General features: G+C 43.3%; 1 protein-coding gene across 1 annotated transcript; it reads left to right on the top strand.

Annotated features, from left to right (window-relative positions):
• Positions 1–1,565: 1,565 nt before the first annotated feature.
• Positions 1,566–12,788, top strand: LOC139411057 (ankyrin repeat and LEM domain-containing protein 2-like). Its single transcript, XM_071156853.1, has 13 exons — positions 1,566–1,707; positions 2,425–2,957; positions 5,812–6,006; positions 6,219–6,412; positions 6,606–6,794; positions 8,553–8,675; positions 8,770–8,833; positions 8,918–9,099; positions 9,234–9,340; positions 9,503–9,693; positions 9,895–10,771; positions 10,887–11,018; positions 11,202–12,788. Exons 2-13 carry the CDS (start codon positions 2,441–2,443, stop codon positions 11,446–11,448), a joined length of 3,018 nt encoding a protein of 1,005 aa, XP_071012954.1. The 5' UTR covers positions 1,566–1,707; positions 2,425–2,440; the 3' UTR covers positions 11,449–12,788.
• Positions 12,789–12,964: the final 176 nt, after the last annotated feature.

Raw genomic sequence — 12,964 nt, forward strand, 5'->3', positions numbered from 1 at the left:
ATTGATTCGATTACCTTTAATGAGTTAATTAATTGATCCCATGCTTTTATCATTTTTTCCAAACTGGCTTTTCCATAGCTATCTTTTATATTTGGAAATACATATCCAATTTGTTAATAGGATATAGTTTATGATAGATTACAGTGGTGGCAAAAGTACCCAACTGTCATTCTTGAGTAAAAGACAACTTAATAGAAAATGACTCAAGTAAAAGTCAAAGTTCTAGGTTTAAAATATATTTAAGTATCAAAAGTAAAAATAATTTCAAATTCCTTATATTAAGCAAAATAGATGCCACCATTTTTTTTTACGGAAGCCATGGGCACCCTCCAACATTGAGAAATAATTTACAAACGAAGCATGTGTGTTTTGTGAGTCCGCCAGATCAGAGGCAATAGGGATGACCAGGGATGTTCGGTTGATGAGTATGAATTTTACTATTTTCCTGTCCTGCTAAGCATTCAAAATGTAACGAGTACTTTTGGGAGTCAAGGAAAATATGTGTAGTAAGAAGTACAATGTTTTCTTAAGGAATGTATTGAAGTAAAAGTAGTCAAATATAAATAGTAAAGTAGAGATACCCCCAAGAAACTACTTAAGTAACGTTAGTAAAAAAAAAAAAAAAGTATTTACTTTACACCAGTGATAGATTATGACTGGCTAGCATGGCTCACTTCAGAGTACAGGCTCAATTTCGAGCAAGCATTATGTTAGTCAAAACCTGGGTCCTTTATCATCACATTTTGAAACCGTCGTGGTGAGGACAGGAGGAGATCAAGGAGGTGTGCATGCTAACGTTGATTATGTTGTCATTTCCAATACTGTGAAATAAGTGACGTTTCCAAGTCAAAATGTACCAGTCGTTGCGTTAACAAAATATCATTGTGTATTCCAACTTGTTTATTCAATCTACAGTTGTCACAGCTAACGAGCTTGCTAATTGTTGGTTGTACAGTAACTAGCGTATGTCTGCCTATACACGGGTAGCTAGCTACCTGGTGGTGTTTTTCTGAAGGATCGAATTGATTTTAATGTTGTGGGGGTATACTTTTCTTCGACTAGCCAAAAGTTACCAATGTTATATGAGAATTGTGTTGCTGGTTAGCTAGTTTTTAGGCTAAACTTCCGGTTTAACTAGCCAGCAATTAATTGTGTTTTGCACCGGCTGAAAGTTTATTCCATTCCATTTAGATCCGCACTGCCACCCGGGCTTGAGCCAGATGCCCGGCTCTGTGCGACGGCCAAGTCCGCTCAAAACAAAATAGACTTAACTAAGCACGTGTAGTAATGTGAATAGGATTGTTTTTTCACATGAACATTTGCTTTTGATTAAAACGCTTTATCTGCCTTCCCAATGAAAACTATTTGAAAATCCTAACATTTATTTTATGAAAAAGAGATCTATGTTCTATGTTTTTGAATGATGACCGAGCTGCCCATATTACTGTTCGATTTGAGAAGGGCTCTCCTCCCTCCCCGTTTTTGCCCGATGAAGTGACGGGCCATAGCCGGTGTACCCCGGGACACAATAATCGAACCCCCTCACTGGCATGAGCCCTGCCTTGGAAGTGAGCATGCGTACAATGTCTTGTAAACAATGAGACGATTCCAGACCGTCTTGAGCTTTGTCTATTTCAACAGTTTATCTTTGCTGAATATTAAAATACATTTCAGATCATGAACGAAAATACATTAAGGTGATGTCTGGTAAGTAGAGATGTACATGTGTCGTCTGATGTAATCAAGTCTGAGTTAAAATATATTTGTATCGGTAAAATTACCATGAAGACATGATATCAAATTGTTAATGCACGAAAGTAGACAACAGGAATGGCACTTGGGCGTGACACCATGCGATTGAATCGATTAAGATTCGAAATATTCCCACGCCTCCTCTGAAATCGGTGATGTTAAAAAATAACGAACGCAAAAGGCTTTAAAATGTGCTTTAGTCCTAGATTTTGATCTGAGCTTTCCCCCCTGTGCAAATATTTCGAATCGCTCGTTCCGTTCATTATGGCTTGCATGTTTGTGAAGCTGCTTAAAAACCAAGTGTCACGTAGGCGGGCTGCAGTGGGGTTAAGGTTTGTTTGAGGGTTTTTTCATATCCAAGATAAATAATTTGTTCTAGGCTTTGAAACAGTTACAGCTATACCTCTTTGTCCTTTAATGGCAGAGCCGTACTTAAGGGCTGTCTAGTATGGATCAGGGTGAATGGGGTGGACTTGTTATCAATAAGCTCAAAAGGGTGTTTTGTGTTTTTAATTCTTCCTTTCTTCCTAAATATGTTTAAAATCTATTTCCTAACCATGCAAAGATTAAGAAGTAGCCATAGGCACATTAATCATTGTATTGTATTATACTGTCAGTGTCACTATCATTACACCGCAGTTTGACTATCAAATCCCTCCCTCCCCAATGCAGGTAGCCTAGCTGAAGCATGGAGGCGGTTCTGAGAGGGCTGAGAGGGCTGAGTGCAGATGAGCTGCGAGAGGAGTTCACCAGGGCCGACCTCAAGTGCGGCCCAATCACGGCCACCACTCGCGCCATCTTCGAGAGGAAGTTGGCCCGCGTCTTGACAGAAGCCGAGGGCAGCAGCAGCGCCACGGACAGTAGCAGTAATGCCACCACCACAGGCCCAGGCAGCAGTGCAAAGGCCGCCAGTGCAGCAGGGCAGGCCAAACCGGTGCCATCATGTGCCACAACATCAACACCCACTGGCACTGACTCTCTTAAGGTTGTCAGTGATGAGGTGGATTTTGGTTACGGAATGGGGCTCAATCCCCCAGAGGAAGAGGAACTTGGCCTGACAGTAAAGTCAAGGACCCCTTGTAATATCGGTGTGGAAGACCCTGGCTCTCAGTCTAAAGCAGAGACTCCTTCAAAGACAGCACAAATGTCACCAACGTTCTTCTATGGAGTGTGTCCGTTGTGGGATGATGTCTTGGCTACAAATGGTAAGACACAAATTGTTGACTTAACTTTTACATTTGTATTTTAAAGCATAATTGAGAAATAATTAATTTCAATTAGAATATTTGACATTTTGGCCTCCTTTTAGACGCCTTATTATTTAATCTGTATGTGCTACAAAGCAAACTGTCATACAGTACATTCTGAAAGTATTCAGACCCCTTGACTATTCCCACATTTTGTTATGTTAGTCTTCTAAAATGGAATACATTGTCCCCCCCCCCTCAATCTACTCACCTTTGGCAGTGATTACAGCTTCAAGTCTTCTTGAGTATGATGCTACAAGCTTGGCACACCTGTATTTGGGGAATTTCTCTCCTTCTTCTTTGCAGATTATCTCAAGCTCTGTCAGGTTGGATGAGGAGAGTCGCTGCACAGCTATTTTCAGGTCTCTCCAGAGATGTTAGATCGGGTTCAAGTATGCTCTGGTTGGGCCACTCAAGGACATTGAGACTTGTCCTGAAGCCACTGCTGCGTTGTCTTGGCTGTGTGCTTCGGTTCGTTGTCCTGTTCGTTGTCCTCTCTGTACTTTGCTCTGTTCATCTTTCCCTCAATCCTGACCAGTCTCCCAGTCTATACCACTGAAAAACATCCCCACAGCATGATGCTGCCACCACCGTGCTTCACCATAGGGATGGTGCCAGGTTTCCTCCAGACGTGACGCTTGGCATTCAGGCCGAAGAGTTCAATCTTGGTTTCATCAGACCAGAGAATCTTGCTTCTCATGGTCAGTCCTTTCAGGTGCCTTTTTGGCAAACTCCAAGTGGGCTGTCATATGCCTTTTTACTGAGGAGTAGCTACTCTACCATAAATGCCTGATTGGTGTAGTGCTGCAGAGATCGCTGTCTGCCTGGAAGGTTCTCCCATCTCCACAGAGGAACTCTAGAGCTCTGTCAGTGACCATCAGGTTCTTGTCACCTCCCTGACCAAGGCCCCTCTCCCCCGATTGCTCAGTTTGGCCAGGCGGCCAGCTCTAGGAAGAGCCTTGGTGGTTCCAAACTTCTTCCATTTAAGAATGATGAAGGCCACTGTGTTCTTGGGGACCTACGATGCTGCAGACATTTTTTGGTACCCTTCCACAGATCTGTGCCTCGACACAATCTGGACAATTCCTTCGACCTCACTTCATGGTTTTTGCTCTGACATGCACTGTCAACTGTGGGACCTTTATATAGACCGGTGTGTGCCTTTCCAAATCATGTCCAATCAATTGAATTTACCACAGGTTGACTCCAATCAAACATCTCAAGGAGGATCAATGGAAACAGGATCCACCTGAGCTCAATTTCGAGTCTTATAGCAAAGGGTCTGAATACTTATGTAAATAAGATCTGTTTTTTATTTGTAATAAATTTGCTAACATTTCTGAACGTGTTTTCGCTTTGTTATTATGGGGTATTGTGTATAGGTTGAGGATAATTTTTTTTTTCATTTCGTTCATTTTAGAATAAGACTAATGTAATAAAATGTGGAAAAAGTCAAGGGGTCTGAATACTTTCAGAATGCACTATATGAAGCTGTACCACTTGCTAGTAGTACTTTGATTTCAATAAAAAAAATCTGCCATTAATTGATCAAAATTGAAAAATTATAAACATGCATTTTTAAAATATAACATTTGATTTTCTTAATTTTTGTATATATTGTTTAACATAATATACTCTACAGAAATTCTGGTCCTGAAGAGCAGAACACTTTTGTTTTTGTTTCTACCTGGTAGTTCATTGTGCTCACCTGGTGTCCCAGGTCTGAATTATTCCCTGATTAGGAGAGAATGAAACCCAGAAGTGTTTCAGCCCACCAGGATGGGAAATGGGCAGCCCTGCTACAGAATCCAATGGCGGCAAGCTTTACACCACTCCAGCCAACGCTTGGCATTGTGCATGGAGTTTTTAGGCTTGTATATGGCTCCTCGGTCATGGAAACCCATTTCAGGAAGCTCCCGGCGAACAGTTCTTGTGCTGATGTTGCTTCCAGAGGCAGTTCATAATAACAGTACTTACAGTTGACCGGGGCAGCTCTAGCAGGGCAGACATTTGACGAACTGACTAGTTGGAAAGGTGGTATCCTATGACAGTGCTACGTTGAAAGTCACTGAGCACTTCAGTAAGGCCAATGTTTGTCTATGGAGATCGCATGGTTATGTGCTCTATTTTCTACACCTGTCAACAACCGGTGTGGCTGAAATAGCCAAATCCACTCATTTGAAGGGGCGCCCACATACTTTTGTATATATAGGGTATATGTCATATATTTGTAAGCATAATTATTATGCTTTAAGATTCAAATGTATGTCAACAATCCTTCCTCCAAAGGACCTATGAATAACATTTTGTGGGGGGGAAAGCATGTATATTTTTTGTTTAAAAAAATTGGGAGGAATCACCCAAACCTGCAATTTACTTTGGCCTGTTAATCATTCAAAAGTTTATGTAATTATTTATTTTCACACAGAAATGCAAAGGTAGAGAACTGTTGGCAGGCTAGCTATGTTGATCCAAGAATGAAGTTGACCCCGCATGCTGTTACCACAGTCAATGTCCAATTCAAACATTTTATGTTGTCCATGACATCATGCTGTTCAGGAGTTATTTTTGTTTTGACTTGAAGTCAGTGGTTGAGACGCATAGAACATCTGTCAACTTATATGGCATTCTGGATCAGCATGGCGACTACAATTTTTAGCAGTAGTAAGACTTTGAGCTGCTTTGCTTGTGATGGCATAATATCTGACCATGATCTGTTCTATATCCAATTCTGGAATGTTTCTATTTGTAGGTAGACATCCAGAGCGATCCAAACATACATTTCAATGTTTATTTGTTCTTTCTGGTTCAGAGAGGTCCCATGTGTATGGAGATAAGAAGGAGGCTCTTCAGGCTGTGAAGATGATGAAAGGAGCTCGCTTTAAAGCCTTCTCCAATCGAGAGGATGCTGAGAAATTTGCCAAAGGGATCAGTGACTACTACCCCTCTCCCAGTAAATTTGCCCCCTGTGTCTCCCCTGTCGTACCAGGCCTGGTCTTCTGCAAGGGTGAGTGTTGGGCTGAGGACAATTATTCTCTCCTCACAAAAAAGACATTAGCTCAGTACTTATTTGTACATTCCTAGACAGATACACAAAGTCAGTGCTTTTCAAGGGTATTTGGATAGCGTTTCATTTCTTGGACACACGTCCATGTTTGAAACAAGAGTAAGCTGTTTATCGCATTCCGCTGTCTCCATGTCTCGGGTCTGTCTCACTAGACAACGTCCCTGTCGTGGAGGTAGACGCCATCAACAGGGAGAGGGCCAACAGCTTCAAAAGCCCTCGCTGCCAGGACCTGACAGCCAAACTGAGGAAAGCTGTGGAGAAGGGGGATGTGGTGGCCTTCAGTGAGCTGGTCTGGAGCAACCCACGCTATCTCATCGGCTCTGGAGACAACCCCACCGTAGTGCAGGCGAGTCAGGGTGGAACAATAATCTTTAGTGGATGTGCGCCACCTTTAATATAGCCTATACTACTGCACCAGATTAATATACTGTAATGATATATGTGGTGTGGATGAAATCAATCGTTTTTTTTTTTGTTAGCAGAATAATTAATCCTAAAAGTTCTCCACACACTAAGTTCATTCCTCCGTGTGTTCCCAGGAGGGATGCAGGTACAACGTGATGCACGTGGCAGCCAAGGAGAACGAGCCAGGGATCGCCCAGCTTCTGCTGGAGACGCTGGAGAACCCGGACTTCATGAGGCTCATGTACCCTGATGACCTGGAGGCCATGATGCAGAAACGCATCCGCTACATTGTGGACCTTTACCTCAACACTCCAGACAAAGCTGTGAGTCTCCTTACGATACCGATACCGCTCTCTCCAGCAGTGTAGTGGTTGCCATGGAGAAGTGGGTATTCTGAAATTGTGTCTTTAAAAAAGAGACGTTATAAACGGTCCTCCCGTGAAGGACTGCGTGAAAATGTTATTGACTGTGACATACCCACTGAATCCCATATTGGTCTTTCACAGTCAGGCCAATCCAAGCTGTACTGTGCAAGTAGGCTGATAGTATGCCCACTATTGAAACAGATAAATGAGGCTGTCAACCGGGTCAGAAATTCACAGGTTTCTGATATTCCCCCTTTTTTCGAGATTTCCGCTCTCAATGTCATACTTTTTTAAATAGTCCAGAACGATGCTTAAACCACATCAGGAGACCACTTTTGAGGTCTGCGAAAAATCTTAAGACATTTTTTTTGTGTGTGTGTGTGTGTGGTAAGGCCCACCCTTTAATTCAGCTGTGTAGGCAACTGGCACTGTTTTCTTTTTTTCCAGTGGCCATTTGTTTTCACAAACAAATTGATTGGATTGATTAAAATAATCATATCATTCTGCCAGGTAGGCATAGGCTACTTTGTAGCTAGTTAACATTTAATAGAGAAGGTTTTTGGGAAAGCCTTTCCATCTACCAGAATATAGTTAGGTCTATCATTAGCATCAATATATTTGTCCTGTTCCTGATTTCTTTGAAACCTGGACGTTTTACTTCATATTATGGGGCATGTCTTCCCTTGCTTCAAAGTAGCCTAACCAAAATTCCACCATAGTTTTTATAAAATAATAATTTATTTCTCATATGTGCTCTTCTGTTCTATTGGTTTTCAAATTAACTTTATTTCATTGTCTAGCAGCCAAAGGCATTATCCTAGTCAAATTAGCAACCTGTTACACAGTAGTTTCATTTCTTTCATTGTCTAGCAGCCAAAGGCATTATCCTAGTCAAATTAGCAACCTGTTACACAGCAGTTTCATTTCTTTCATTGTCTAGCAGCCAAAGGCATTATCCTAGTCAAATTAGCAACCCGTGATACAGTAGTTTCATTTCTTTCATTGTCTAGCAGCCAAAGGCATTATCCTAGTCAAATTAGCTACCCGTGACACAGTAGTTTAATTTCTTTCATTGTCTAGCAGCCAAAGGCATTATCCTAGTCAAATTAGCTACCCGTAAGACAGTAGTTTCATCTTTTAGATCTCCCCTCTTTCCTAACCTCTTAACGGATATATCCGTCTCTGTCCATGAAACCGCTAGAATGTGCGGTGTCGCATTTTAGACTGGTGTTTTCTCGCAAATTGCAGGTTGGAACATTTGCTCGTAGGCCTCCCGCCGTGTGCACATTGCTACGCTTAAAATGTGAATAAATAATAGTTTGCTAACATTTTTAAGCGAAACATTCTGATCTGTTCCATCAACCTTATTAATTAGTACGGCGTATACACAGCGTTGGGAAAAATAAGTTAGTATATGCAAAGGCCACTTAAAGAAAGTGGGTATACCTGCGTATACCATCCACTACACCTTTGGCTCTCTCCATATGTATATTGCCTGCTGCCTTGTAGGTCTAACTGTAGGTTTAACACTGAATAAGCCGGCCGTTTGTGCAGATAAAATAGTTGTAAAAAATCGACAAATGATGTAAACTCTATGAAACAACTTTTTGAGTGCATGGCTATTGCCTGCTGTATGTTTAGGTTGAACTGTAACCGACTTGTGTGTTTTGGATTGAAGAGCCTCTGTATGTGTGTAACTTTGGTTGTCTGTCCCAGGGGTTTGAGACACCACTCCACTTTGCCTGTAAGTTCGGGTGTCCAGAAGTGGTGAATGTCCTGTGTTCACATCCTGATACAGATAAAAACTGCAAAAACAAGTACGACCAGAAGCCATCTGATGTGAGTTGCTCCAGAAATATAGATTTTTAACAACTAGCTACCGACTGCTGATTGGTCCACATGACTACTTGATTTTCATGAAATTCCCTGACAGGTTATTTGTGAAAGAAAAAACAAAACCCAAGAGGTGAAACAGAAGATATGTGACTATTTGGAAGGTAAGTTCACTGCCTCCCAATCACACGACTTACCTTTTCCTATACTTCCCTATTTACCCAATAACACCTTCTCTTCTGTCACAGATCGCTGTTATATACGCCTACTGAGGGCCATAGACAACTCATCCCAGCCTGTCATTGATGCTCCCTGGTCACCTGAGCCATCAGAAAGTCTTCCTCGTTCGCTGGCTCCCAGGCTCACACGAAGTCCCATGGATCCGGTGATGGCAGTCAGGGCATTCGCTGGCCCACTCAGCCCATCTAAGGTCATTATCTCCTTTCACCTCACACTCTTTTTCTCTTATTTTCACACGTCATTTCTTTCTTTTCTATTTTCATGTGGGAAGCTGTTGTCGAAACGCAGGACGTATGTGACTTCTAATTGGTGTCTTCCTTGCAGGCAGATGAGTTCCGTCGGGTGTGGAAGACGCCCCCCCGAGACAGGGCAGGGTACTTCCAGCACATCCTGAAGTCTGACCCTGACCGTGGAACAGAGAGAGTGGGCAGGTACGTCTGGAAGTCCAAAAGTTCAACAACGATGTTCTACTGTGTCTCCGTTACTTTACCAGTTCAGTCACTTTGACATTTGAAAAAAAGGAAGAATACATTTTTACACCCACTACAATGTACGCACGCTTCTCCAACAGTAGTGTATGTTTTCCCTCACAGAGACCTTGCCAGGGAGTTGGGCCACCCCTGGGCTGAGTACTGGGACTTCCTGGATAGTTTCACAGACCTGTCGTCTGCAGACGGCCTCCGTAAGCTGGAGGAGTACCTCAACAAGAAGGATTTCAGTCAGCGTGCACACGAAGAGGCAGGGGAGAACGTCACCAGCAACCGCTTCAGAACCCCTTCCCCAGGTAATGTTACCCTCACCAGTTGCTCTTGATAAACTCTATAGCTGTGGCATTGAATTCCAATGATCAAGTTTGAGAAAGGAGAGAGATGAGATGCCGCCATCAGTCTTGAATTGGTGTTACTGTACTATTTTAGACTGGCCAGTAAATGTATTTCTTGTAGCTTAACATAAACATTTTGTCTCTCCTCTCTGCCATTCACAGGGAAGCCCAAGAAGTTCTGCAACTCCATCTCGGTGGGGGCCTTCCTGGACGAGGGTGATGACGTCAGTCTGGAGGAGATAAAGAACCGTCAGAATGCGGCGCTCACCAACTTCTCCTCAGCGTGTTCTAAGGACAGTCTGGCGGGCGCTGTGGGTGGGCTGGCCCTCCATGAGTTCCACATCCTGCCCGTGTCTCACCACGGCGCCGATGACCTCATTGAGACAGCTGCCGAGCGAGACCTTCTGTGCTCCTCCGTGTCAGAGAGCCTCCTCTCGCCCGTCTGCAACAACGGCCTTTGTCCCTCCACGGGGGCAGAGAGGACTCACAACGGGGACAAGGGGTCCCCCCGCACCTCCTCGTCCCCCTCCCACCTGCTGTCGCCCATCTCCAACCTGATGGTGGAGTTTGAGAGGATGTCCCTGCAGGACGGTCTGGACAGCCTTACCAGGGAGCGGAGGAGTAGCGGGGGACACAGGGAGGGACTCTCCCGGGGCGAACTGGCAGCTGGGGTGGGCCGCCTCACGCTGGGGGGTAACAGCAACGAGGACTATTTGTTTGAGAGGGGCTGTAGCTTGGAGCCTGGGGACAGGGAGAGGCGTGTGGGGGAGGGAGAGGTGGAAGACGGGGCCAGTGGTGGAAGCGGCAGCTCGGAGGAGTACTTTACGGCTGAGGAGAGCTTGGAGGCTCTGGGCCAGAGGACTAGCGGGCCAGGGACGGTGTCGGGGCGCACGCTCTGCTCCAGATCTAAGTCGTGGGATCACGGGGGGAGGGATCTGAGCAGCTCCGGATCATCCAGCTCCTATACATCCCTGGACAACTCCCATGAGTTCCTAGCACGGACCCCACCTCGCTTCAGAAGGGGACTTTTCATTGAAGGGCAAGTGATGGGGATTACAGTGACAGTTCTGAGGTTTTTAGTTAAGGACATTAGCAAGCAACAGAAATTACATTTGTCAACACTTTCAACTTGTCTCTCTCGTTTTGTCTTTCAGGGATTCGCCAACTAAGTTGGACAGAGAGGTCCTGTCCGCAATAGAAGTCATAGACATTGACCCCTCAAAGTTCCCCAGCATTCAGAAATGGAAAAGTACAATGCAAACATACACCTCTTCAGACATGCAAAGGTTGGTTTGACGATTCTTCACAGCAACAAACAAAAAAAATGCCCCCATGAACAGTTGTCATTGCCTGCAAGTTGTCTTGTAAATATGGAAACACATTGACAAGTGCTTAAAATGTCAGTTGCTATCGTATGGAAGTAATAAACGCAGACTGTAATTATGTCTTTGTTTCTGTTTGTCTTTCAGCTGGCCCAGCCCTGTGGTGGTAAAAAGCAGCGCCAGGGTACATCGGGCCTCTCCCCTCACACATGGCTCTCCTGTCAGCAGCCTTTTGTCCCCTGCCGGTGGCCGCTTCAGTCCAGCCCGGCACACAGGCTCTCCAGACTTCACCAGCACCAGCCGCTACAGCCCTGCACACGCCAGCTACACCCAGCGCATCCGTCTCAGGCACATCAACGCCACCCCCCCCCTCCCTCCAGGCCAGAAACGATAGGCTACAACTCTGCCACCACGGTGGTTAAATATGCCAGAGCTGAAAATCACATACCTAACAAAATATGCACAAGTGTCTTGAAGATTTGTATTAGTGATATATGGTAATACTATATATAGCATACATGAGATTCTCAGTATGTTGGGTTGTGACGTACTCACTTTTTTTTTAAAGAAACAGGTTTCCTTCAGTTTGTACTACATACTGTATGAGTGTTGAATAGACATTAATTTTATTCATAGTGTGAAACACCTGTATCATAGCTCAGTCTACTTTGAATACAGCTGCACTCCCCAAAAGATTGAGTAGATGTTTGTTAAACCTCAGAATATAATCCTCGATAGGATTCACTAACTGAAAATATGTTTTTAAAAAGTAAAAAAACAAACAATTGTAGAGTTATTTTTGGTATGTCAGTAAGTAGCACAAAACCAACTTTTTATTGTGTATATTAAACCAACTGCCAGTGATTTTTGTTTCTTCTCAGTTCGGGAATTGCCTTAATTGTCAGAAACGGTGGACCAGTCAGTCCCCAATCAGATTTAGGCACATCCTGTCCAGTTTGATCAAAATTGATGCATCCTGACACACAACAGCATAGCAACCGCCATCCTACTGGAGGTGGCACAACAAATGGCTGCAATGCAAACATGGGGAAAATGATCATACGAGTTTTTCCATGCTTTTATTTTCTGTGTTGTCTTGATATTTTACTTCTCTAACGACTGTCTGTCTTACACAAAACCTGAAAGCTTAACTTCTTGAAAGCTTGGCTTTTCTAAATGTGTCCGAAAAATACCAAGTTGTACATAACAGATGACTGTAGAGTGCAACAAAGACATGTTTACTAATGTATAATCAATGGCTGACTGAATATGTATGTGCAAGAACCTGCAATAGCCAAACTCTAGGAAGATTGCTATCACCGTTAAAATAGTCGATGTACAAACTGCTGTAAAATGTATGGTTTTCCAGCAAAGCTAATCTAGAAGTCAACAGCTGTCAATTCAATAGAAATCACCCTTACTATATTGTCAGTCTGGGTCAGTATGAGACATGAGTAAACTTGAATGTGAATTTAAATCTTGATCAAAGGCACAAACTTTCATGGAGAGGATTGTATTGTCTGTCGTACTTACAGGTGACAGATTAGATTCTGTTTTATGAACGTGGTGTTCTGTAAATTGCACCTAAATACGTGAACATGCTTATTGTGCTTTGGTATTCTGTGCTTTATTTTAAAGGCATAAAGTTTACCTTTATTGCAAATTTTCCCCTCTTCTGTATGTCCAGATCTTCTCATTTGCGTTCGACTAATAAATACAAGTTTCCTCACCTTTGAATTGTCATTTGAGCACTTTCTAACATTGTTACTGCCTGAAATTGTGGTGGCACTCTTGTCCTCTAACAAATTACATTGTGTAATTTTCAAGCTTTGTAGTGCCAACACTAAGGTGCATTGGATTTGCTGTTAAGTCTTGAGACAATGTCTCAGCTTGAGCTAACCCCATTTTAA

Source organism: Oncorhynchus clarkii, chromosome 6 (genome assembly GCF_045791955.1).
Source record: "Oncorhynchus clarkii lewisi isolate Uvic-CL-2024 chromosome 6, UVic_Ocla_1.0, whole genome shotgun sequence".
In the NCBI taxonomy this organism is placed as follows: Eukaryota; Metazoa; Chordata; class Actinopteri; order Salmoniformes; family Salmonidae; genus Oncorhynchus; species Oncorhynchus clarkii.

Bases quoted from the DNA above. Each gene is read 5' to 3' on its own strand.
- LOC139411057 (XM_071156853.1), top strand. From the start codon at position 2,441: ATGGAGGCGGTTCTGAGAGGGCTGAGAGGGCTGAGTGCAGATGAGCTG. The intron at 8,834-8,917 runs GTAAGTTCACTG...CTTCTGTCACAG, and splicing joins GATATGTGACTATTTGGAAG to ATCGCTGTTATATACGCCTA. The intron at 9,341-9,502 runs GTACGTCTGGAA...TTTCCCTCACAG, and splicing joins GGAACAGAGAGAGTGGGCAG to AGACCTTGCCAGGGAGTTGG.